Below are 26,398 nucleotides of genomic sequence, written 5' to 3'. Positions count from 1 at the left end.
AGGGTGCTTTCACCAGACAGACCTGGCCAGAGTCTCACACGTGCAGCAGCTGCTCCGACAGAGCTACAGTCACCACGTGGGAAGGGTGGGCATGGTGAGCCAGTGGTTTATAGCTAGCTGCCTGCTGGTGTGGCTTGGGCTTGTTCAAGACTGAACATAGGGCTTCCCTGGTGGCGCAGTGGTTGAGAATCTGCCTGCCGATGCAGGGGACACGGGTTCGAGCACTGGTCTGGGAAGATCCCACATGCCGCGGAGGAACTAGGCCTGTGAGCCACCATTACTGAGCCTGCGCATCTGGAGCCTGTGCTCCGCAACAAGAGAGACCGCGATAGTGACAGGCCTGCGCACTGCGATGAAGAGTGGCCCCCGCTTGCCGCAACTAGAGAAAGCCCTCGCACAGAAACAAAGACCCAACACAGCCATAAATAAATAAATAAAAATAAAAAAGATTGAAACTTATATTTTTATATATATATATATATATATATATATATTTTTTTTTTTTTTTTTTTTTTTTGGCTGTGCCACGCAGCTTGCGGTATCTTAGTTCCCTGACCAGGGATCAAACCCAGGCCCCGGCAGTGAACGCACCTGAGTCCTAACCACTGGACCACCAGAGAATTCCCCGAACATGGTATTTAAACATGATGCCATGGGCTTCCCTGATGGCACAGTGGTTAAGAATCTACCTGCCAATGCAGGGGTCACGGGTTCGATCCCTGCAGAGCAACTAAACCCGAGCACCACAACTACTGAGCCTGAGCTCTAGAGCCCGCATGCCACAACTACTGAGCCCGCGCTCTAGAGCCCGCGTGCCACAACTACTGAGCCTATGTGCCACAACTACTGAAGCCCGCACTCCTAGAGCCCATGCTCCGCAACAAGAGAAGCCACCGCAATGCATTCGCAATGTGAAGTCCACACACCGCTACGAAGAGGGGGCCCCCCCGCTCGCAGCAACTAGAGAAAGCCCAGCGCGCAGCAACGAAGACTCAACACAGCCAAATATATAATAAATTTATAAAAAACCAAAACAAAACATGATGCCATAATTTAAATGTAATGATGACGATGCTTAGCCACTTTTAATATTTTCTATTTTTAGAGTAAAAGGAAAAGTGCTGTTTGAGTGGAAATGATTTGCCTTTCGGAGCCTTTTGGTTTGGGCGGCAAGCTCACCACCTGGTGGCAGGTACTCAAAACTGCAAGCAGGCTGGGAACCTCCGCAGGGAGCCCCACGGCCTGCCCCTCCCCGGGGGCCTTTTGGAAGCTTCCCGCCCAGCTCAGCTGCCTGTTTTCTTCCTGGCTCTGGCTGCTCTGAAAGGAACAGGAAAATCCAGTTCGGGGTTAAGTTCTGCTGTAGAAAGGACCCCGACTGCCTAGAGACGGGATGGGGGACTCTGCGAGGCAAAGGTCACCAGGCAGGTGTTTCCTCTCCAGCCTCCACGCTCTGAAGGCACCAGCAACAGTTCCACGGCTCACACAACACGCGGGTTACTCGGCTCCGGTGGGGGTGGGGGGGATAGGGGGGAGGGGTGGCACCACGAGCCAGCATCGCAGGACTTACGCTCTCTTGCCTTTCTTGCAGGCAGACCCTGCTCTCCTTCATGGACCACGTGGCCGGGAGCTGGCTGACGTTCCGGATCTGGATGGACTTTGTGGCTCTCTGCCCCAGGCGCAGCAAACCAAACTGAAGGGCTGAGACGTCGATGACGAGGGCAGGCCCCTGAGGCACCCAGAGGGGCCCGTCACCCGGCCAGCCGGGCCGTGGGCTCTGTGCCCTACCCCGGCTCCCCGTCCAGCCCGCCCAGCCGCCCAGCCCCGCCAGAGGCACCTTAAAGGCCGCCTCGACGTGTAAGACCACGGGTGAGGGGGAGTCTTTGATTTCACACAGCAGGCTCTGGCTCGTCGGGCCGGGGACACCCCCGGTGAAGTTCAACTGAAAATCCTCCACCTCGCTGGGCTCTGAGAGAGGGAGAGGAAAGGTGAGCCGTGGAGAAAGGAAGCAGGGGCAGGTCCCCTCTGTGGCCGGGCTCAGATACCTGGCCTTGGCGTACTCCTTACCCACCACAGGGCCAGGCTGCGGCTGGAGCTGATCAGGGGGCCATGGACCCCTGCACAGGCCCCTTTCACCTCGAGCTCTCCTTCCCCAGCCAGCCCCCACCTCGGCCCCTGCAGTACCGATGGTCCCCGTGCAGGGCTCCACTTCAACGATGTGGCAGTCGCTGATCTTCCCCCACGTGTACCTGATGGCTGATCTGCTGTTGTTCCACATCTGAAAGACACACCCCAAGCCGGGCTCCCCGTCAGATCTGTACTTGCTAAAGGACTGCGGGACTGTGGGCTCACAAGAGGTCCTCTCGACACCTCCCCAGCTACATCCCGGCCACCCGATGGCACCAACGCACACGGCGGCACACGGCGGTTTGTGGGTGCCACCGCCGGTCAAAGATGCCTAAACCCAGGAACGCGTGCCACAGTCCTGTCGTTTGGAGGATGCTGGGAAGCTGACAAATGACAGACGTGCCCGGCCCAGCGTCTGTTCAAACCAAGTGGGTTCCGGGGCTCTGGGAAGAGCCTCAGCTTCTCTGCAGTGGCCACCACAGCTGGCCCCGCCAGCTGCTTCCTCCCCATGCTCGCGCCCAAGTTCAGCACCATCTCGGGCAGCCTAGGCTGGGAAGGGACAACCACCTACCTTGAAATCCTTCTTCACGTTTATCCCAACGTAGTTCTCCCCGGGGATGATGAGGGCATATGGTTCTAAGAGAACCTGGAAAGGTTCCACTGAGCCTTTCACCTCGATTTCCAGGACAATCACGTCATCCACAGAGTATGAGGGATCCTTCGGGCTTTCCAAGTGCAAGCTGGACACAAAGCCACCATGAGCTAGGAGCCATCGTGTCCCCCATCTCTGGTCTTGTGAAAAGAAAGCGCCCCCTGCCCACAGCCCCCTGAAATCAGAGGCGTCAGCAATGCCCTGAAACAGATGAATGCCTGTGGCTGGGACGGCAGCTCAACCACAGGCCTGGGGCGGGGGTCCCTCCCTGCACCTCCAGGGACCACCCTGCAGCAGCGTCGGCCAGGATCTCCACACCAGCTGACTGGAGGCCCCCCACCGACAGCTTGCTCAGGGAAGCACTGGCAGAGGTGACGCCTTGGGACAAAACCTCCCCTCATTAGTCGCCACCACCCAGAGGCCACCAGCCTAGAGGCCCGGCGGTAACCGTGAGCCTGGGGCACAGCTCCAAGGTTCCAGGATAGTGAGTCCAGAGAGCTGTTCCCTGCTTGCGGAGCCCGCTCCAGGCCTGGGTGCCAGGGCAAGGCAAGGCGCTCCCACGCGCCAAAGCCTGCCGGGGGTCAGGGGCTCCTTCACTCCGTCCCAGCATGCCCAACTGCGTACCCCTCAGCCAGGGGCCCGGTTCCCGCTCACCTCACGGGCTCTGGGACTTCCTCTAGCACCATCTGGAGCACGCTGTGAAAATCCCTGGGCTGCAAGGCAAACGCAGCACCCTGAAGACAAAAGCCTGCCCCAGGGCAGGCTGGAGGCACGGCAGGCACCCCTCCTCCCGGTGGCCTGGCCCCCAGAGAGGTCTTCCACGAGACACAGCGCTGCTTCGCTCGGCAGTGCCCGCAGTGTGTCTGCAGCACCACACCCTCCCGGGAGAGGCCGTGAGATGGCTGCGTGCTGAGAGGCAGGCCTGCTCTCTTACCAGCAAGGGTCCCTGGGCATCCCCCTCACACTCCCCCCTCGCCCGGGACACACACGGCTTCGTGTTGGAAAGCGGGGGTCGTGTGAGCCTCACTCTGGGGAGCCCCACCTCCCTCTTTCTGGGGGCTTCTGTGGGCTGGGCAGGAATGGTAACACCTTTGATGTAGTAGAGACACGGAAGACACTAGAGCCGAGGAAACGAGCCCAGGCCCTGGCTGCAGATGGGGCGTGCAGGGTCGGGACCAGGCAAAACGAGCTGGACACCAAAGCCGGCCACTGGCCCCGCTCTTAGCTAAGCGCCAGCCTCGGCAGGATGCTAGGGATCTCGGCAGCATCGGCCGTGGCTTCAGTGTCACCAAAGAACAGGGACAGAGGGTGAAAACATCGTGACCCAATCATGTGTGACCACCAAGATGGCCGCACTCGAACCTCTCGAGGAGAGAAGCTCAAGAGGAACTCGTGGTCCGTGTGGGGCTCGAGAGCTCCCGTGTCGGGGGCGATGGAGAAGGCCGTCTCCCTGTCGGGGTGGGACTTGATGCTGTCCGGGCTGTAGGTTTCTCCAGGCATTAGGGGCCTCAGGTTGGGCTTCACGATCTGCCAGCGGAAGGCCAGCTCCACGTGCCTGTGGGGACGACCTTGACAGTAGGCAGTGGGTCCAAGTCCATGTCACACTTCTGCCAGAATCAGCTCCCCCCACCCCCGGCCTGGCCCTGCTCCCGGAGTGAGCAGGAAACGACCCAGGAGCAGGACGTGGCCAGGTCAGCCTTCAGGCCCTTCCCATGGAGGAGCCTGGGGGCCCCTGGGCAAGGGACAGCACAGGGGGCAGGGAGTCTGCAGACCTCCCAGCACAGCCCCACACAGCAGCTGGAGGCTGGAGCCACAGTGACTCGGGGGAATCATGCTCTAACCATCAGGCACCCCCCGCCCAGATATCAGGAAAAGTTTCTGCCTTATCTTCTACCACGTGAGTTTTTGCCACATCGACCCCACCCTCTGCCTCTCCAGCTATGGCCTCCCAGGACAACTGCTCTGGCCAGAAAGATATGTGCCCACTGGCTGCCAACAGGAGCGGTGACAACTCCCTGGTGGTGGAAGGGGTGGGACTCCAGGCGTGCTGCTGACAGCAGGTGTCGGTGAGGGGGACGGCAGGTGAGAACTACTCATCCTGCCAGGCGACAGAGCCTGTGTAAGGCCTGGGTCACTTGGGCAGCCTGGCCGGGAGGCTCCCCAAGGTCTGTCCTGGTGTAATGATGGAGCTCAGAGGACGGTCAGGGAATAAATGGCAGTGAGAGCTGAACCCACAGGCCATCATCTGTCTGACGCTGGGACTTGGGTGGCTTCCCCTCGTGGGCTGGGCAGGACCCCTCTGGAAAACTATTCCTGGTTAAGGAGGCTCCAGAGGATCTAGAGCAACACTGTCCAATACGACATCTTATAAATCGGCTCTAATACGATAGCCACCAGCTACCCGTGCGGCTACTGAGTACTTAAAATGTGGCTGGTGTCACGGAGGAAGTGAGTTTTTACTTTTACTTAATTTTAATTGATTTCCATTTAAATAGTCACATGTGGCAACTGGCTACCATGATGGACAGTGCAAATCTGGATCCTTCCATCTTGTGCCCAGATTCCCCCCTGGCCTCTGGAAGGAACCACCAGCCTCACCGGGACCTCAGGCCAGGTGAGGAAGGAGGGAGGGTGTGTGCTGGGGTCCCTCACAGGCGTCACTCACGTGGCGTTTCTAATAATCAGCAGTTTGCTGGCCGTGGACTGAAGGTTTTCAGGCTCAAAGCGTATGAAGTGCTGGGCTGTTAAGTCTGTGAGCTCTCCGGGCTCCGGCTGACTTTTTTCACCAGAAACATAGATCAGATCCAGAGCCACCAGCTGCCCGATTCCTGACAAAGTACAGTAGTGACGTTTCACTAGGACTCTGTGGCCGAAGGCTGTCACAGGACCCAAGCCACCATCCACATGCAACCGCCGTGATCGTGACCCCGGGAAGTGCACAGAGGGGGACAGGAAGCCAACAGCACGCAGGTTCATGTCCCCACGTCACCTCAGACCAAAAGAAGGTGATTTTGATAACATAGCATGTAGCAGGCATTCAATTAATACCTGGTGAGTGAAACTGGGTGGATGGTAGACAGACGGATGGAAGGAAGGAACAGGGCACCTTAAGGAAATTCAGCAGGATGCCCCTTCTAACTGTACAGGAACCTACAGGTGTCCTGGTCGTTTCTGTGTGAGTCACTGGCAGTCCCCCAAAGGAGATCGCGGTGAGTTTCAAAGTGACTCGATAAAAGATTGCCCCCCAGGTTTACATCCCTCTCGCACTAGACGGCCCCTTGGGACAGTCCCGAAGGCCACACTGGCTTGGGTCTCTAAGGTCTGACCAGAGCTAGAGGCCCCAAACCAGAGCCCTGGAGGCTGCAGCATCCCCTGAGTGTGCCCACCCCCAAGGGGGACCGGGCGCAGCTGGGCCACCCCTGGGAGCGCACCCAAGCCCACCTGTGGTCACCAGCTCCTTTATCTGGCAGTTGTCACACACGATGATGAAGGTCTGCTCTGCCTTTCCCAGGCTGGTTGGGAGGAACAGGACCTGGGGAAAGAAGGGCTGTCCCGCTGTCTCCCGTGAAGGGGCTTCTACCCCCTCGCCCTCTTCTTCTCAGCTGCACCTCTTTCCCTCCGGTCTCCACTTCTGCCTCCCCTCCCGGCCCCTTCCCTAAGGCTAGGGGTTCAGCCCAGGCTCCACCAGCTAATTTGGGGAGTGTGTTGAAAGGCTATGAAGAGAGAATTCATAGAGACTGAAATACAAATGGCTCTTAAATAACATGTTTAACCTCATTCATGATAAAAGAAGTGGAAATGCAAACCACCCAGAAGAACAGTTTTTCACGCCTCCTACTGGCAAAGAGCAGAAAGTTAGCGGTCATAAACACAGTGACAGGATATGTTAATTTTCTTCAAAATAATCTAGAGGGGCAGGGCAGGGCTTGGTGGGAAGAGACGGAGAGGCACAAAGGAAATAAGGTTGGCCAAGAGTTGATAAATGTTGAAGCTGTGTCCTGAGTACATGGGTGATCATTCAACTATTCTATTTTTGCATATAGGTTTGTTTTGGGGTTTTTTTTGTAGCTTTTGCTTGGCCAGTTGGACTTATGACCTTTCGTTTTTTTTTTTAATTGAAGTATAGTTGATTTACAATGTTATGTTAGTTTCAGGTGTTCAGCAAAGTCAGTCAGTTATACACATATATGTATATCTATTCTTTTTCAGATTATTTTTGTATATGTTTTAAAATGTCCATGATAACAGTTTTTTTTTTTAAGTCTGATAACCCATTGTATTGGCAAAGGTATGAGAATTAAAATAGGCACCCTCACATACTGTGGATGGAAGTACAAATTGATACAATCCACATGGTGGGGATTTTGGCGACATGTATCACAATTATGAGAGCAGAGACCCTGAGTCAGCAAATGCACGTCAAGGACTGTATCCTTCTGGTAGGACAGAGTGATGTATGTATAAGCTATTCCCTGAGATGGCCAGAGATCAGAAATAATCTTCAGGCAGGGGACAGCTGACCTAAATTATGGTTCATATGTCCAGTGGAATACTATGCAGCTGTAAAAAAAAAATGAAACGGTAAGTGGAAAATACATGGTGCAGAACAGAGCACAGAGTGGGCAACTATTTGTGTGAAGGAAAAACGGAAACAAAGGAAAGAAAAAACCATGTGCAGTTGCTTAGGTAGGCATCACATATCTCGGGGAGGACACTCTAACCTGGTAAGGCTGTGGCCTCTGGGTGGCTGAGGAACTGGGGGGAGAGGGAGCATTTCACTGTGCATCTATTTGCGTCTTTTGAATTTTTAATCATGTGAATCTATTTATTTGGAAATATGAATAAATTTTAAAACAAACAAAATCCCAGTCAGTAAACAAAATTTACATAAGGAATGCAAAGGGGAAAACCTCCCCCTGACTCCCCCACTGCTCCCCGAAGACTGCTGCTGCCACCCTCTTCTTTTCCTTGGAGATCATAGGAGGATGGGATGAGGGGGGCATCATGGCCTGGGCAGGGGTGACCAGCCCCAATTCCTTAAAGCCACCACAAGGCTCTGACAAATCCTGGGCTATGCCAAGAGGACCCGGCTCACCCCTCGGCAACAGAGGAGGATGGATAATCCCTATTGTGCTCCTGAACTGGCCTCATCCCGACTCCAAAAGCCAGGTTCTTATCAGGATCAGATCATCACGGACATGAACAAGACCCCATCAGACCCTTGCAACTGGAAAGGAGCTGATAAAGGAAGCCTTCCTTTACATCTTGGCAAAGAAGCTTATGGCAGTGGTCCTCAAACTTCGCTGCACACACAGAATCACCTGGAGAGCTTGAAAAATCCTATGCCCAGGCCACACCCCAGACCAATTAACTCAAAACCTCAGGGCTGGGGCCCAGATGTCAGCGTGTTTGCAAGTTTCTCAGGGGATGGCCATGTGCAGCTGAGTTTGAGAACCTATGGCTCTTGGCTTTCACTACCTGATGACCTGATGTAGGCCAAATCCCCCTCCCCAGAACCCAGATAGCTTTTACTCTTTAATGTGGGTGTGTCCTTCAGCAGGCAAGTGAGGAAGGCCATGCTCACTTGTGGCAGCCCCACACCCAGCCATGGGACCACACAGAGTCAGACTCCTGGAGCAGAGGGTGGGGTGACAGGGGCAGGAAGACATCACCATGTCTCACAGCCTCTTCTGGGGACCAGTGAGCAGGTGTGACAGGCCCAAGGGATGCCGGAAAGGGGCCAGTTAGGAAAGGAGGAGCCCACATCCCAGAGGTCAGACTCTGGGAGCTTCCGCAGAGGTTTAGGATGAGGCCTAAGGAAGGCGGGCCTTGTTGACCATATAACTGAGGATAAAACAGGAAAGAGAACAAAGGTACCAGATTTAGGGGGTGGGATGGTCCAAGACGGACTGAAGGACCGAGGGGAGATCCTGGAGGCAGCTCAGATGTTAGTAGAGGTGACCCGCAGGCTCACGGGTGGACAAGCAACTCTCAGGGATCGTGGTGGCATTGCTAGGGCTTTCTGCACTTGCTCTGCGAGGGAGGTCATAGGAGAGTCAAATGACATCACCCCACAGAATACAAAAGCATGCTCCTACACAGAAGCTACCAAGGCTGGGACCTGGGAGTGGCTATCTGGGTCATGAAAACACAGAGGCGGGAATTCCCTGGCGGTCCAGTGGTTAGGACTCAGTGCTTTCACTGCGGTGGCCCGGGTTCAAGCCCTAGTCCGGGAACTAAAGATCCCACATGCTGTGTGGGGCAGCCAAAAAAAAACCCCAAAAGCCCCAAAAAACAAAAAAACAGAGAGGCAAATGAAATCAAGCGAGCAGTTGAGGAAACAGCGAACCAATCATAAAGAAATACAAGCTAGCGTCTCATCACCTACCTGCACGAATACGGCCTGCCCCGGAGCCAGCTCAAACACTGACGGCAGGATCCCAAAGGGAGGCTGCTCGACAAAGCCGATGGTTGCAACAGCCTTAAAGAAAAGCAGAAGATGACCCAACAGTGTGGAAGAAACTGTAAAATCTCGTGCTCAGGTGACACACTTCCCTCCTCCAAACATCCACTTTGTGGCTTGAAGGGTCTTAATGGATCATCCAGTCTCCTGTTCATGAAGAAACCGAGGCTCATGCATTCAGCCAGCACTCACTCAACCTGCACCAGGCACTGGATGGGTTTCCGGTGGTTAAAGATGAGTACAAGACAGGGCGCCCACGAAGAGCTGCCTGCGGGCAGGAGGTACGAGGCCACTGACAAGTGTTTCAGACGCAAAGCAGGAGGTGGGCTCCCAAAGCACAGTCCTTTCCCTACTACAGCAGCCTGTGTGGTTGGTGCCGGCTTCTGTATCGGCCTCCATCCTCAACCCACCCCTGGCCATGGGCACCTGAGTCAAGGGACGCCGCCATCTTGTTAGCAGAGCTGCAGCCCAGGTGCCCACACAGGAAGCCACTTAGATGCCAGGGACGCAAACCCATGCCTCCAGGACCCCGGCAGGTAACAGAAATGAGTGAAATGTGTGTCTGGGAACATGTGGTCCTCTGGATCTGTCGCTTGTTTCGGGAGACACAGGTACAGCAAAATATCTCTACGCTGAGTCAGATAACACTGTGAGTGAGCATGACCATCAGTGGTGTCAGCACTTGGCTGCCCTGGGGCGGGGAGGGCAGAGCTGGGCAAACAGGAGGGGATGTGCACACCCCCTGCTTCTCAACTCCAGCGGACAGGCCACAGTGGATCCTGGCCCAGGGCTGCACATACCCAATGTTTCAGAGAGACTGGAAGTGCACATTTTTATACGAAGTCTCTCTATTTATAAAAAAATATTTATTTATTTATTTGGTTGGTTGGTTGGTTGGCTGCGCTGGGTCTTAGCTGCAGCACGTGGGATCTCGTTCCCTGACCAGGGATTGAACCCGGCCCCCCTGCACTGGGAGCGTGAAGTCTTAGCCACTGGGGCACCAGGAAGTCCGAAATCTCTCTATTTGTAAACGGTGGCTCAAAAAATGTTTTTAAGCCCTGTGCCAAATAAATATACCCACAAAATTCAGCCAAAGAGCTGCCAATCTGTGACCTCTGCTATACTCAAACATTTGCTACTAGAATGAATGAATGAATGAATGAATGCAGGGACATTTGAGCCAGGCCTTGGAGGATAAGGGAGGTGACAGGACCTGCCCAGGGTCACACAGGTATTAGGGGAGTAACAAGAACTACAGCGCTGGTCTCTGTACATGTTGATTCTCACTGGACCATGGCAGCTGGAGAGAGAGGTTATAAAATTCTCTGTGTGTGTGTGTGTGTGTGTGTGTGTGTGTGTGTGTGTGTGTGTGTGTGTGTGTGTGTGTGTGTGTGTGTGTGTGTGTGTTTGTTTCCAGTCACAGGTGCACTCGAGCAAGTCCCTCACAGGGGTTATTTCCTTTGATGGATTTGCTCTTTTGCCAGGTAGCAATCTGTGAGCACTCACTCTGAAGCTTGGCGGCGGCCAGCTCTCCTTAGGCATAATGCAGAACTTGCCCACGCTGAAGCCCACGTTTTTGCAGATGAATCTGGTCATCTTCATGCCCCCAATGAGGCAGTAACCACAGTCCAACACCGGCGACACTGCAGCCACAAGAAAAGATGGGCAAGAGAAACAGCACAGTCCTGTTGTTGTTCTCCGGAGGCCCAGCCCGAGCTAAGAGCAGCTGTGGAGGGGCGAGGGGGATGGATGGGGACGGGCCCACCCCTGCTCCCACATGGCAGCGGCGCCTCAGGACTCCACGCGCTCGGGCTTCAGCCAGTGCCACCCGGCATGGCCCTGGGGGTTGTGGTCAGAGTCCCAGCTTGCAGCCTGTGCCCAGCTGAAGGGACTCGTAAATGAGGGCGTCCAGGCAAAGCCAGCCACCCCACGGCCACACAGGTGACACCCATGGAGGGCTCCAGGCACTCCTTCTTGCCTCGCCATGGCACAGGCCCACTCAGGGTGTCCCTGAGCCAGCGACGCCTAGGCTGGGGTCAGCTGGGATGCTGGCCTCCTCTCCCGATGTGTGTCACTCAGAGTCAGCCTCCACGGGAAGCAGGATAGTCGGGGCCTGACACGGGACGACTGTGCGCAAACTTCTGGCAGGTCCCTTCTCAGGACCCAGAAGCCCCTGTCCCGGGGACAGGCTGTGTGCTGCCATGAAGGGCCTGTGGGCAGGCGGTCCTTATAGGGGCGCCAGCCCTCCCTGAATCCCGGGGGAGCAGAGCACACTCACGCGTCAGCACTGGGGGCGGCCTCCGGGCCTGCAGGGGGATCAGCAGCGTGTGTGCTGACTGGGTCTCCACTAAAATAAAGTCATCAAAACCCCCAAGGCAGTCGGGAAAAAACTGGACAGTGTACTGGCAGGTCATTCCAGGAGCCACCATTCCACCTTTTCCTGGGAACATCCCTGTGGGTGACAAAAGCGACAAATGAGATTCTGGAGACCAGGTAAGAAGACCAGGGCCTGGGGCAGTGGGGGGAGTGATAGGGTCCACCTGGAACGGTCAGGCGGGGCCATGCCTGTTCCTATGGCTTAGCATTTATTTTGTGGGCAGCAGAGAGGTATTTGAGGCTTCTGCAGGGGTTGCCGGGGGTGGGACACAAGATCAGAGCTGTTCTTCAGGAGAACGCTGCGTCACGGAGGCAGGAAGCCTGGCTGGGAAGCCACTGTGATGGCCTAAGTGAGGAACCAGGGGTCCTGGCTGAGGGCAGTGACAGTGCGCAGGGCGAGGAGAGGGCAGAACCGAGCCTGGAGGGACGAGATCCGAGGAGGAGCTGTCGAGACTGGGGGCCTTCGGTGGAGGGTGGGTAGGAGGCCTCTGTGGAGCACGAGGGGTGCAGCTGTGGAGTCACCCTAGGGCCTGGTGGGCGTGTAACCCGGGGCAAGGCCCGTACACAATATTGAGGCCGCCCAGGCCGCTGCCACCCTGAGCTCACCCAATCCCAGAGCGAAGTAGGGCGTGGACGGCGGGAGGACTCGCAGGTGGTGGCTGGTGGACGTGGTGTTCTGCAGCGAGATCACCATCTGTTCAAAGGCAAAGCGACGTGTGTGGACAAAGGCTATGAAGTCTGGGGTTCACTGAATAATATGGGAAGGGGGTGGGGGGATAAATGTAATGAACCTGGCACGGAAGAGGAACTCCATACATGCACACACCTTTGCCTTCTGTTTCGTGAACTATTACACTGGGAAAAACGTATAAATTATAACATGACAAGCCGTGTTTCCATCACCCAGCTTAAGAAGTAAAACATTAAAAATACAGATGAAGCCCTGCCCCAGCCTCCCACCAGAAAACAGCTCCATAAATTTGAAGCATGTCTTCATAGGTATGTATGCCTAAATCAACATTTAAATCCATTTTTGGCCAGTACAACATATTGCCTCAATCCACCTGTGAACCAGATCCAAGTGTGGAGAGACCCATATTATAGTTTTAATTTTTATTTCTCTGTTATTAATGATGATGAGCATCTTTTCGTATGTTTATTTGCTATTTGGGCTTCCTCTTGTGTGATGTGTCTGTTCGTAGTGCCAACTTGCCATTGGGTACTTTGTCTTTTTCGTATTGATTTGTAGGAATTCTTTATATATTCTGGGTACTAATTCTTTATAAGGTGTGTGTTATACCTTATAAAGTATAAATATTGGGTTCAGTTTTCTGTAAGACGTAACGGAAAACCCCGAATGAACTTTTTGGCCAACCCAATATATAACTTGTATAAGTTTATAACTTGTATTACCTTTTGGCGTACAGTTTCTAAAATTTTCATATAAAATTTATCAACATTTTGTTCAAGGTTTATACTTCAGTTTCAAGAAATCTTTCTATATCTCCTATATTTTCTTCTTAAATTTTTGCTTGAGATCTTTGCTGGAAAGTATTTTGTTTCAGCTATGGAGGGAGGTAGGGATTAAATTATTTTCCATATGGCAAGGATACTAACTCAGTTTTGCCTCTTCAGGTCTGCACATGTGCACGGGACAGCCCTGGCACCATACCCTCAATCTGCTGCTATTCTCCAGACTCGGGGCTAGCTGCAGCCATTGCTGTCATTACGGATCGAGGTGTTCATGGCAGTGGCTGCCCCTCATGTCCACTGAGGCAGGCCTCCAGAGAGTCTTGCTCCCAGCCACACAAGGCAAACCCCCAAGCAATAAGGGGCGGGATCCAGCAGTTTATGAAGGGATGTCTCACAAGATAAAATAATCAACTGCACTTTCTGGAAGTCAGCTCAGTAATTCTTGTATTGGTTCTGCCTCCTTCCATCCCCTTTCCTCACTCCTCCCTGGAATTGTAAATGACAGCACAAAATCTCACCACCTCAGACTCCGCATTATGGGGAACCCAGGCTATGACACTTTGCGTCAGAAAGGTCCTAAAACAGCAGACCCTTAGGATGTGATTCTGGAGTTGGCTTTCTCCCCAGTCTGGCAGCGATCAGAACTCTAGCTGGTGGGAAGTAGGGTGTGATGACCCCTGAGATTACTAAGGCTTTCACCCATGGTCGACTTAAATGAGGTGCAGGCGGGCATTGAAACGTGGTAGCTACGGCGCGGTTGCAAGGTCTGGGAAGACAGTAAGTACACGGATTGCACAGTGGGCTGGCTTTCCGTAACAGCACTGGAAGCCATGGAGGAAAAAATTGACAGGCTCAGGGCAGCCAACTGCCAACTCAAGGGCCACTGTGAAGACATCCCTTGCATTCCTGGGTTACACTCAATTTGCTCCTGGGGTGTGTGTGTGTGTGTGTGTGTGTGTGTGTGTGTGTGTGTGTGTGTGTGTGTGTGTGTGTGTGTGTGTGTGTGTGTGTGTGTGTGTGTGTGTGTGTGTGTGTGTGTGTGTGTGTGTGTGTGTGTGTGTGTGTGTGCGTGTTTCTTCTTGCTTGGTTTTTTACTTAATATTTCTGAACCTATGTTCTTTTTTTTTGTTTGTTTCAAATGTCTTTTAAATTTACCAAAATATGGAAAGAAAACAAAAATGAAATTATAGGAAACATAATAAGCCCCTGGCATATAAGGTACAGATCTTTATTCCTACCACAACTCCTTAGCCTCCAGCACTCACAGCCAGCATCCCATTCTGCTCCCCATCTCAGGACAGACAAGCCCTCTCACAGCTCCAAAAGGCTGGGGGATGAGACTGGGCTTATGTTTTTTGTTTTTTTTTAAGTGTAGGGAGTATGTCATTTATTGACCCTGTGTCCCTCCACTCACTGGTCACTACTCTTGACTCGCAGCACAACAGGTACAGAACTGCAAGGGATCATGCCCAGCTCCGTGATCACCAGATCCACCAGTTCTGGGGGGGTCATATCATAGACCAGATTCGACAACCATAGGGACGAGTGGTTCTGCCAGTCAGCCAGGACCACACGTTCTCCTCGCTCACACAGCAGATCGTCAAGGTCATCTAGCTCATTAGAGACAAAGGCATCAGTCCGCACACGCTCGCAAAACTTGTATGTTTCACAGCAGACCAGCACTGGCACATTATGGGCCCGTGCCACCAGGGCCAGCTGTGCTGTCCCTACCCGTGACATCACAGACCTGTTGGCCAGGAGTGCATGAGCTCCCAACAGCACCTTAGAAACCTCTGGGAGCACAAAGGAAGCTGCAGGAATCAGCAGGTAGGAGGCAGGGACCCCAGCACGGACCAGAGAACGTAGCGTGTGCTTTCCCTCCAGCTGTGGCCGGCTGTCCACCACTACCACCCGAAACCGCCCGCCCTTAGCCCAAGCCTCCTGAAGAATTCGTGATACCAGAGATGAGCATCTATATATCAGGATCACATCTCCATTACTGGTCTTCTCATAAGCAAAGCGTGAGATTGCCTGAGCTGCAAGCACAATCTTCTCTTGCACATATGGTCCGATGGCTGCTCGAAGTTCTGACTCGGCCTCCTCTTCCCGCTTGGAGCCGCTCACACCCGTGATCTCCTTGTTAAGGAACTTGATGGCGTTGTACATGCTCGCCGACAGGGGACGGCACTGAGTCAGGAAGCTGAAGTAGGGCTTTAGTTTATTCACTAGGTCCCTTGACAGTTCTTCACTGGGAGGTGGGGTGTAGTCCTGAATCACCTGCTGCAAGGCACGAAGCAGGCAATGCACTGGGCATGGGAGCCACTGATCAGGCCCTGGGAGTACTGCAGGCCAAGTCGCACCACGGCTGGGGGGGTCACAGAGGATGGGATGCTCATAAACTGGCTCAGAGAGTTCTGTCTGCTGTGCTGGGGTAGGTGGGAGAAGAGACTGACTTTGGGTCCATAATCCTTTCGTGTAGGAACCTGCTGTCGTTCTGGTTTTTTAACAAGCCTCCTCAGAAGCGTGGAGTCATCAGCCTGACTCTGCTCGGGTAGACCCTTCACTCCTGAGGGGGTTTCTCCAGCTGTGCTGGGGCAGGCCTGAGGAGGTGGCCCTCCTTGGTCCCCTTTTCTTGCCTGCTTCAGGGCCCGCTCAGCCTCCTGCTTGGCCCGCCTTTCAGCTCGAAGTTCAGCCTTACTCCCACCTGCTGGAACTTTCTCCTTGGCACTGCCCAACTGACTGTCCAGTCCAGGCAGGTCTTTGGTCGGGCCTTGACATTGGGCTGCAGATACAGCAGAGCCAGTTTCTGGTTCTTCCCCCTTTTCCTCCTTCCATTTCTTCTTCTGCAGTTTCTTTTCCTTCCGAAGCTGCAGCTTTTCTTCTTGGGTCATCTCCCTCCCCCCTGCCCCAGGCCGAGGAACAAGCTCCGCCTTCATCCCAGATGCCGAGTCCTCGCGAACAGCCACGGCCACGGCAGCCATCATCCTCCCGGGCTTATGTTCTTAAGCAAAACTGGCTTATGACTTTCATTGTCAGAGCTCCTTATTTGGCTTTGGTGTCAAGGTAACATTAGGCTCTTAGTCCAAAATGACATAAAACTGGGTGACTTATAAACAACAGGAATGTATTTCTCACAGTTCTGGAGGCTGGACAGCCCAAGATCAAGATGCCAGCATGGCTGTGTTTTGGTGAGGGCCCTCTTCCATTCACAGCTGGCACCTTCTCACTGTGTCCTCAAGTGGCAGAAGGGGCAAGGGATCTCTCTAGAGCCTCTTCAGAAAGGCACTAATCCCATTCACGAAGGCTTCACCCTCATGACCTAAGCACCTCCCCAAGGCCCCACCTTCTAATACCATCATCTTTGAGGGTTAGGATTTCAACATACGAATTTTGGAGGGACACAAACATTCAGACCATAGCAGGCTCATTACCTAAGAATGAGGGTATGTTCCTTCTTTTTGTAGTCTCTGACAGTTTATATAAGATCAGGATTAGCTTGAATGTTTGATGGTGTATACCTGTAAAATGATCTGGGCATGGAGTTTCTTTCAGTAAAAAGTTTTCTTTTTAAGCTATTTTCATCGAAGTTGGATAACCACATAGTTTAAAGAGGCAAGGAGTTCTACAAAATTTCGAAAATAGAAATCCTGCCCTCTTCCCCTGCCTCTACCCCTGCCATTTCCCACACCCAACCACAAACACTTTTTCCTCCTTTAGCTGATTATTTTGGAATTTACTTCCGTGGCTCCAGATGGCATGCTAATTTTTTTTTTTTCAGTTTTAGGCATTAATTATGGATGGGTGATATGGATATTCTCTCTTTCCTCACCCTTAGCCAGCTCATCGCATGCCATACCCTTCTTCTCCCTCATCTTCCCGATGTAAGTTACATCACACTCACGGTTAGATCAGTAATGTTTACATTATTGTTGCTATGTAAATGCTATTCACAGCTGAGCATGAAATTCTCCCTTATACAATTTTTGTTTTTCCGAAAGTTAATCAACCAATTATTTTGTTTGGTTTGTACTTATCAATAATTTAATCTCTTTCCACTACCCTACAAATTTCCTTCCAAGATGTCCAGATGTATCAGGGACTCTTATCAGTGTCACCCCCACAAGTCAACCCTTCCTAGAGCCTCTGGCCTCTTTTAATCTGGACTGGTTGCTTGCTACACCTACTGCTATGACCCAGGACAGGACAACCCCTGTAGCAGTTTTCAGACACATCAAGAAGTTCTTTGACAGTCCTTCCATTGAGAGGTGAGGTCTATCTATGTAGCTTCCCCTCGAATCTGGGCTAAACTTAGTGACTCATTTGTAACCTACAGCAATGCAGAGGAAGTAATGACTTTCTCATGTATTCCAAGGGAAACGAACCTCCAAGGTTAGGTCATAAAAAGTGATGCAGGGACTTCCCTGGTGGCACAGTGGATAAGAATCCACCTGCCAATGCAGGGGACATGGGTTAGAGCCCTGGTCTGGCAAGATCTCACATGCCGCGGAGCAACTAAGCCCATGCGCCACAACTACTGAGCCTGAGTTCTAGAGCCTGCGTGCCACAACTACTGAGCCCGTGTGCCACAACTACTGAAGCCTACATGCCTATAGCCCATGCTCTGCAACAAGAGAAGGCACTGCAATGAGAAGCCCGCACACCACAACAAAGAGTAGCCCCCGCTCACCGCAACTAGAGAAAGCCCGCGCACAGCAACAAAGACACAACGCAGCCAAAGAAATAAAAATAAAATTAAATCTTAAGGGGCTTCCCTGGTGGCGTGGTGGTTAAGTAAGAATCCGCCTGCCAATGCAGGGGACATGGGTTCGAGCCCTCGTCTGGGAAGATCCCACATGCCGTGGAGCAACTAAGCCCGTGTGCCACAACTACCAAGCCTGCGCTCTAGAGCCCTTGTGTCGCAACTGCTGAAGCCCAGGTGCCTAGAGCCCGTGCTCCGCAACAAGAGAGGCCACTGCAATGAGAAGCCAGTGCACTGCAACAAAGAGTAGCCCCTGCTCGCCGCAACTAGAGAAAACCTGAGTGCAGCAACAAAGACCCAACACAGCCAAAAAAAAAAAAAAAATGATGCAACCTCCCCCTTACTTGCTAGAATACTCACTTCGAAGCTCTGATCACTCACTTTGAGCTGCCTGATTACCCTGAGGTAGCCATTCTGTGAGGAAGCCCAGGCCACATGGAGAATACATGTGCATGTGCTCTGTTAGCACCCTCGACAGACAACTAACATCAACTACTCTGTGAGTGAAAATGCCTCAGAGAGTTCCAGCCCCATCTTTCAGGTTACCCCTGGTCACTGACTTTTTCCAGCTAGGTTCCAAACATCATGGAACAAGCCATTCCCATTGTGCCCTGTCAGAATTTCTGATCCAAAGAATCTACAAGCACGATAAAATTGTTGTTTTAAGTTGTTAAGCTTTGTACCAGCAGTAACTACAGAGCTCCTTAATCATTACTGACCTGGGCCTTTCCTGCATGTCTCTCCTATGCTGGATCTCTCGTTTCCCACACATCAAGCCTTCCTCTTCCTTGGTTTACTCACTTATATAGGGGAGCATGTTCCCTAAGAGTTTCCTGAGAAAGGGTGCATGGGACATACATTTTTAAAGACTTGGCAAATTTGAAAATGTTTTTATCCTTAAACTTTATAGTTTAGCTGGGTAAATAACTTAGGCACACAGTCATATGCCCAACAGATGCAAGGTGCATTTCTAAGAGACATCACTAGATACAATTCAATTTATATAACGGACAGTGGCAGACTGCGTTTCTCTTTGGGGGAGGCTTGCCCTGGGGAAACCAGCCACTGTGCTCTGAGGAAGGGAAGGGAAAGGAAAGGAACTAGCTGAGGTGGAGAAGCCTCAGGCAGAGGAACTGAGGTCTCAGCTGAAAGCCAGCACCAACCACCACACGTGTGAGTGAATGAGACTTTGGCCCCAGTCTCTCGGCTTCGGCCCCAGATATCACAGAGTAGAGATAAACTCTCCTAGCTGTGTCCTATCTGATCAGAAAGCAAACTGCTGTTTCACGCTGCCAAGTCTTGGGGGCAATGTGTTACATGGTTACAGTAACTGGAACACTGAACATATTAAAAGAGACTCCAATGAAAGTTACCCTTAAAACCATGCTGGAAGGGACCATGTTAAGTACTTTCTTTCTTTGTTTTCTTCTATCAAGTACTTTTAACCACAAATGCTGTTCTTAAGTCCCAGAACATTAATACATCTGGGCTGTATGCCTCCCACAGTATAAATATTTAGAATCCTGCAACTGGACATGCAGTCACTGCGGTGATCTGACCCTGAGACTCACTAAACTAGATGCAGAGACTTCCACAAGTAGAATGTTATTCCAAGATTCTTCAGATGACTGTGGGTGGAGGGAGCTATAGGCGTGGAATGGGAGGATGCACTGTGGAATTAGACTGTAGTTAGAGGAATCAGCATGAAGTCATGATTTTTAAATATGTAAGCACATGGATATGGATATATGCATGTTTATGGGTACATATATATTTACATATATATATAGATGGACCTCTGAAATTGTTATTTTTCCCCACCTCTATCCATTTAAAGGACTTAGAAGCAATGACATCCCAGTAGCTAGTAGCAGATCTAGTGCTTAGATCTCGGTTTCTAAATACCATTCTCCACTAAAAGGAACCAGGGCTTCTTAGAAACTGATTTCAGAACTGGGACAAAGAGAGTACAAGATTAGCCTGGAACATCTTGTGATGGCAGAATGTAAGGAAGCGCTCAAGAAACTGCTAGGTCATATCAAAAGAACACGGGAGACAACGTGTAAGGCTCCCACTGGACAAATCTGAGATAATTTCAGAAGCAGAATGAATACTGACTTTAAATAACTCATTTTAGGCTAGATGAACAAAACTTCATTAAGTAGAATGATTCTAAATAGATGTGCTCTCACCAAAAAAATGAACACTATACAATAGCCAATAGTTTACAGTACCTGGATACATATTTTGAAAAAGATGAAATGATCAATTAATCATAGGGGGTGAAAAAACCAATTACTTAACTAAAATTGACCAATCTTGTCTTTAATATATATTCTCCTGACTGGACCTACACTTATCCAAAAATTGGACACAAAATATGTTCCAAATGTCTGTTATAATATTCACATTGTGTTTGACACTCAGGTGTTTAAATGTTGTTATACCCCCAAGATCAAACTGACATCCAATAATGATTCTGCATCACAGACTAAAGCCCTTAGGTTTAAATCCTCTACACCAGGGACTTTTGACCAAAATGGGGGGAGTTGAGAAATTTTTGAGGGAAATGGTGCAGACCTGGCCTAACTAAGATAAAGAACACTAATAAAGGACACTGGAAGACACAGTCTGTCACATATACTCCACAATTAATTTTGCAAGGTTTTCTGGAAAATTCATTTTAAAAATCCTGAAACTTTTTTTTTTTTTTTTTCCAGTATGCGGGCCTCTCACTGTTGTGGCCTCTCCCGTTGCGGAGCACAGGCTCCGGACGCGCAGACTCAGCGGCCATGGCTCATGGGCCCAGCCGCTCCGCGGCATGTGGGATCTTCCCGGACCCGGGCACGAACCCGCGTCCCCTGCATCGGCAAGTGGACTCTCAACCACTGTGCCACCAGGGAAGCCCCTGAAACTGTTTTGATATCATTATTCAGACTGCTTAAGAATAGACTCCCAAACTGGCCTCTTTCTTACCCCCAAAATATGCAGACAAGATTCACTGTTCCCAGACTAAAGTTTTTCCTCTCCCCTCTCAGTTATAAATTCTTTTTGCCTTTGCTCACTGACAACAGTGTATTGGCTATTATTCATTAAATGAGTATGCAGATCACTAATTCCTCTCTCAATGAGTCTTCCAATTCATGAGTATAATGTATTCTGTAGTGTGCTGGCAAATGTTTAACGACCAGTTCTTGGGGTGGGGAGAGTCCTGACTTGGTAATATTGGCTGATTTCTGTGGTGTAAAAACCCTCAATATGGTCAATTTCAAGATACCAATGTGACATCCCTGAGCACAGAGCTGGAAAGAGATGTGCATGATCAGCCCTCATGAGCTAGTACAATGTGGGGTACAGGCACACCTCGGAGATATGGTGGGGTCGGTTCTACATTTTCTTACTCTCCTCCCCAAATTTTATAATTTTGATGTCCTCTTTTATACCTTCATGTTTATCCTTTTGCTGTTATCATTGCTTTCACAAAATTTTTAAAATTATGACTATTTCATCTACATTTTCAAATTTCTAAGCATAAAGTTGTTCATAAACCTCTTGTTATCTTTCTAATGTCTGTAGGATCCATAATGATGTCTTTATTTCCCCTGACACTGGTAATTTTTACCTTCTCTCAGTTTGATCAGTTTTGCCAGGGACTAAGCAATTTTACTAATCTTTTCAAAGAATTAACTTTTGGCTTTGCTGATCCTACACTATATTTGTTTTCTATTTAATTAAAATGTGTTCTTGTTTTATTATTTCCTTCTTTCCAGCTTCTTTGGGCTTAATTTGCTATTCGTTTCTAATTTTTGAGATGTATACCTAGGTAACTGATTTTCAGACTATTTCTTTTTTTAAATTAATTTAATTTATTTATTTACTTTTGGCTGCGTTGGGTCTTTGTCGCTGAGCGTGGGCTTTCTCTAGTTGCGACGAGTGGGGGCTACTCTTCGTTGTGGTGTGTGGGCTTCTCATTGTGGTGGCTTCTCTTGTTGCAGAGCATGGACTCTAGGCACGCGGGCTCAGTAGTTGTGGCGCACAGGCTTAGCTGCTCCGCGGCATGTGGGATCTTCCTGGACCAGGGCTCGAAGCCGTGTCCCCTGCATTGGCAGGCGGATTCTTAACCACTGTACCACCAGGGAAGCCCTATTTCTTTTCTAATATGTGAACATAAGTCTATACATTTTCCTCTAAGCATGTCTTTAGCTGCATCCCATAAGCTGTGATGTATCATTTAAAGATGATCATTCATTATTTTCTATTTTCTAATTTCCGTTATGACTTCTTTGACTCATGTATCTAGTAACGAATTGCTTAATCTCCAAATATGTGGGGGAGTTTCTAGTTATATATTCGTTATTCAGTCTACTTAGTTCAAGCTCTATATGCTTTCAGTCCTTTGAAATTTGTTAATTCCTTTATGATCCAGCACATAGACAATTTTGGTAAATGTTCCAAGTATACTTTTAAAGAAATTGTACATTGCAATTGCTGAGTACAGTGTTGTATATAACTCAATAAGATATAGTTTGTTAATTATATTGTTCAATTCTTCTGTGTGCTTACTGATATTTTTGTCTACCTGCCCTTTAAGTTTTTGAGAAAAGAATGTGAAAATCTCATGTTTATTATTGTTTGTTTTTCTTCTAGACTTGTAAAATTTTGCCTATATATATAATTTTTTTAATATAAATTTATTTACTTATTTAATTTTGGCTGTGTTGGGCCTTCGTTGCTGCACACGGGCTTTCTCTAGTTGCGGTGAGTAGGGGCTACTCTTCGTTGTGGTGTGCGTGCTTCTCATTGAGGTGGCTTCTCTTGTTGCAGAGCATGGGCTCTAGGTGTGCGGGCTTCAATAGTTGTGGCACGAGGGCTCAGTAGTTGTGGCCCATGGGCTCTACAGTGCAGCCTCAGTAGTTGTGGCTCATGGGCTTAGTTACTCTGCGGCTTGTGGGATCTTCCTGGACCAGGGCTCAACCGTGTCCCCTGCATTGGCAGGCAGATTCTTAACCACTGCGCCACCAGGGAAGTCCTGCTTATATATTTTGAGGCTAGGTCATTAGTGTATATAGACTTTATTTTCTTTTTTATTAATTAATTAATTTATTTTTGGCTGCATTGGGTCTTTATTGCTGCACACGGGCTTTCTCTAGTTGCGGTGAGCGGGAGCTACTCTCTGTTGTGGTGTGCAGACTTCTCATTGCAGTGGCTTCTCTTGTTTCGGAGCACAGGCTCTAAGCACGCAGGCTTCAGTAGTTGTGGCACACAGGCTCATTAGTTGTGGCTTGCAGGCTCTAGAGCGCAGGCTTAGTAGTTGTGGCTCATGGGTTTAGTTGCTCCGCAGCATGTGGGATCTTCCCAGACCAGGGCTCGAACCCGTGTCCCCTGTACTGGCAGGTGGATCCTTAACCACTGTGCCACCAGGGGAGTCCCTAGATTTTAAATAGTTGTACCTTTTGGATGGATTTTTAAAAAAACTTTGATCAGTATAAAATGTCCCTCTTCTTTCTTTATTTCTACTAATGCTTCTTGACTTAATGTCTACTTTCTCTGATATTAGCATAGCCACACCAGTTTTTTACCTTTTTTTTTAAAGATCTTCTTTTTGATGTGAATCATTTTTAAAGTCTTTATTGAATTTGTTACAATATTGTTTCTGTTTTATGTTTTGGTTTTTTGGCCATGAGGCACGTGGGATCTAAGCTCCCTGACCAGCGATCAAACCCACAGTCCCTGCATTGGAAGGCGAAGTCTTAATCACTGGACTGCCAGGCAAGTCCCACCAGTTTTCTTTTGGTTAAGGTTTGTCTGATTATATCTTTTTCCATCCTTATATTTTCAATCTTTTAGTATCCTTTTTTTTTTTTTTTAGGAGAAAGAAATTCAGATCATTTTTTTCAAGGCTGGCAGGAACCCACAACAGTTTGTGTGTAACAGACATTACAGTGGGGATTTATATGCTTATTTTTATTTATTTTTTTATTTTTTGGAAAAATTTTTAATAAATTTATTCATTTATTTATTTTTGGCGGTGTTGGGTCTTTGTTGCTGTGCGCAGGCTTTCTCTAGTTGTGGTGAGTGCACGCTACTCTTCGTTGCGGTGCACAGGCTTCTCATTGTCGTGGCTTGTCTTGTTGCGGAGCACAGGCTCTAGGCGTGCAGGCTTCAGTAGTTGTGGCACGTGGGCTCAGTAGTCGTGGCTTGTGGGCTCTAGAGCTCAGGCTCAGTAGTTGTGGCACACGGGCTTAGTTGCTCCGCAGCATGTGGGATCTTCCCTGGCCAGGGTTCGAACCTGCGTCCCTTGCATTGGCAGGCAGATTCTTAACCACTGCGCCATCAGGGAAGCCCTATATCCTTATTTTTAAAGGTTATCTCACGTTAGCAGCATTTAGTTGGTTTTTGTTCTTCTACCCAGTCTGACGATCCTTCTCTCTTTTTTTTTTGGCCATACTGCGTGGCTTGCAGGATCTTACTTCCCCAATCAGGAATTGAACCCGTGCCCTTGGCAGTAAAAGCAGGGAGTCCTAACCACTGGACCACCAGGAATTCCCTGATCCTTCTTTTTTTTTAAAAAAAATATTTATGTATGTATGTATTTATTTTTGGCTGCGTTGGGTCTTCATTGCTGCACGCAGGCCCTCTCTAGTTGCTACGAGCGGGGGCTACTCTTCACTGTGGTGCGCAGGCTTCTCATTGTGGTGGCTTCTCTTGTTGTGGAGTGTGGGCTCTAGGGCTCTAGGTGCATGGGCTTCAGTAGTTGTAGCACGTGGGCTCAGTAGTTGTGGCTCGTGGGCTCTAGTGCACAGGCTCAGTAGTTGTGGCGCATGGGCTTAGTTGCTCTGTGGCATGTGGGATCTTCCTGGACCAGGGCTCAAACCCGTGTTGCCTGCATTGGCAGGAGGAGTCTTAGCCACTGCATCACCAGGGAAGTCCCTCCTGATTCTTCTTTTTTAATTGAAGTACTTGGTCCATTTAATTACTTCATGTAATTATCAACAAATTTGAGTATAATATAGCTAATTCACTTTGTTATACAGCAGAAACTAATACAACATTGTAAAGCAATTATACTCCAATAAAGATGTTAAAAAATTTTTTGAGTATAAATCTACCATGTTTTTATTTTCTATTTGTACTATCCCCCATGTTCATTTTTCATTTCTTATCTTCTATTAATCAAATATTTTTTAAAAATTCCATTTCCCCCATTACCTTATTATTTTTATATCATTTTACTATTTGAATAATGATTAGCCCAGAGATTACAACAAGCAACCTTAAATTATTAAAGTTTCCATATTAATTAGCACTTATACACTTCCAAGAGAATCCAAGGATCTTGGAACACTTTAAATCCACTTACCCCTCCCACTTTTGGGGTATAGTTATGTTTTTAATTCTACATATATTTAAATAACATATAATTATTAATAATAACTACATTATTATTATGGTTATGTTACATTTAATATTAATTTACATGTCTTAACAAGTTTACCCTTACTGTTGCTCTTCATTCTTATATTTCTCTACTCCCATATGGTAGACTTTTCTTCCGACTGAAGAATTCCTTTGGTTCAGGTCTTCTGGTGATGAATTATTATTATCTGGTAATGAATTACTAGTTTTTGTTTGTCTGAGAATGTCTTCATTTTATCTTCTTTTTTTTTTTTTTCACCACACCGTGTGGCTTGCAATATCTTAGTTCCCCGACCAGGGACTGAACCCAGGCCCTTGGCAGTGAAAGCACTGAGTCCTAACTACTGGACTCCCAGGGAATTCCTTATTTTCACTTTTAAAGAAAATTTTCACTAGGTTTAGAATTCTAGATTGAAAGTTATTTTCTCTCATCACTTTGAAGCTTCCATTCCAATATTTTCTAGCTTCTGTCATTACTGTTAGAAGGCAGTGGGTCTTTTTTCTCTAGATGCTTTAAGATCCTCCCCAAACCCTGTCTTTAGAGCAGAATTTTACTATAATGTGTAAGTATATGTATATAAGTATATGCATAAGGTACAGTTTCTTTATTTTATCCTTCTTAGGGTTGTTAGTGTTTTACTCTATGGCTTGAACTCTTCATTACTTTTGGATCATTCTCAACTATTTTTTCTTCAAATACTGCTTCTGTGACATTGTCTCCTCTTTTTCTGGGGCTTCAATTACATAACAGACCTGTTTACTATGCTCCATATTTTTTAACGTCGTTTTCTATATTCCTTCATCTTTTTTCTCTTTATACTTCAGCCTGGATCATTTCTACTGACATATCTGCAAGTCTTCCCTTCATCTGTGTCTAATTTGCTGTTAAGCCTTCTATTGAGTACTTCATTTCAGTTCCAGAATTTTCTTTTTTTTTTGTAGATTCCTCAGGTTATTTACATACAACATTGCCATAACTGGAAGTCTCCACAGAATACATATTTTTAGTGCTTTATTTTGAGATATTAGATTTACAAGAGTTGCAGAAATAATCCAGAGAGTTCCCATAAACTCTTCATCTAGCTTCCCCTTATGTTAACATCTTAGATAACAACAGAACAATGACCAAAACTAA

At 49.0% G+C, this 26,398-nt stretch overlaps 1 protein-coding gene and 1 pseudogene across 1 annotated transcript in view; both read right to left on the bottom strand.

Moving 5' to 3' along the window:
* The window catches only part of DLEC1 (DLEC1 cilia and flagella associated protein), a 104,350-nt gene that overhangs the window by 26,315 nt on the left and 51,637 nt on the right, over window positions 1–26,398 (bottom strand). The window contains exons 9-20 of the mRNA XM_060022182.1: window positions 12,222–12,309; window positions 11,518–11,691; window positions 10,746–10,882; window positions 9,165–9,257; window positions 6,218–6,308; window positions 5,442–5,604; window positions 4,139–4,331; window positions 3,431–3,489; window positions 2,696–2,864; window positions 2,182–2,275; window positions 1,835–1,965; window positions 1,568–1,726 (exon numbers count right to left, since the gene is read on the bottom strand). Coding sequence (XP_059878165.1) covers window positions 1,568–1,726; window positions 1,835–1,965; window positions 2,182–2,275; window positions 2,696–2,864; window positions 3,431–3,489; window positions 4,139–4,331; window positions 5,442–5,604; window positions 6,218–6,308; window positions 9,165–9,257; window positions 10,746–10,882; window positions 11,518–11,691; window positions 12,222–12,309 — 1,551 coding nt within the window. The remainder of the gene's footprint in view (window positions 1–1,567; window positions 1,727–1,834; window positions 1,966–2,181; window positions 2,276–2,695; window positions 2,865–3,430; window positions 3,490–4,138; window positions 4,332–5,441; window positions 5,605–6,217; window positions 6,309–9,164; window positions 9,258–10,745; window positions 10,883–11,517; window positions 11,692–12,221; window positions 12,310–26,398) is intronic.
* LOC132431626 (translation initiation factor eIF2B subunit delta pseudogene) lies at window positions 14,499–16,069 on the bottom strand (annotated as a pseudogene).

Source organism: Delphinus delphis, chromosome 10, assembly GCF_949987515.2.
Source record: "Delphinus delphis chromosome 10, mDelDel1.2, whole genome shotgun sequence".
In the NCBI taxonomy this organism is placed as follows: domain Eukaryota; kingdom Metazoa; phylum Chordata; class Mammalia; order Artiodactyla; family Delphinidae; genus Delphinus; species Delphinus delphis.
This window is presented reverse-complemented; position numbering and strand designations above follow the sequence as displayed.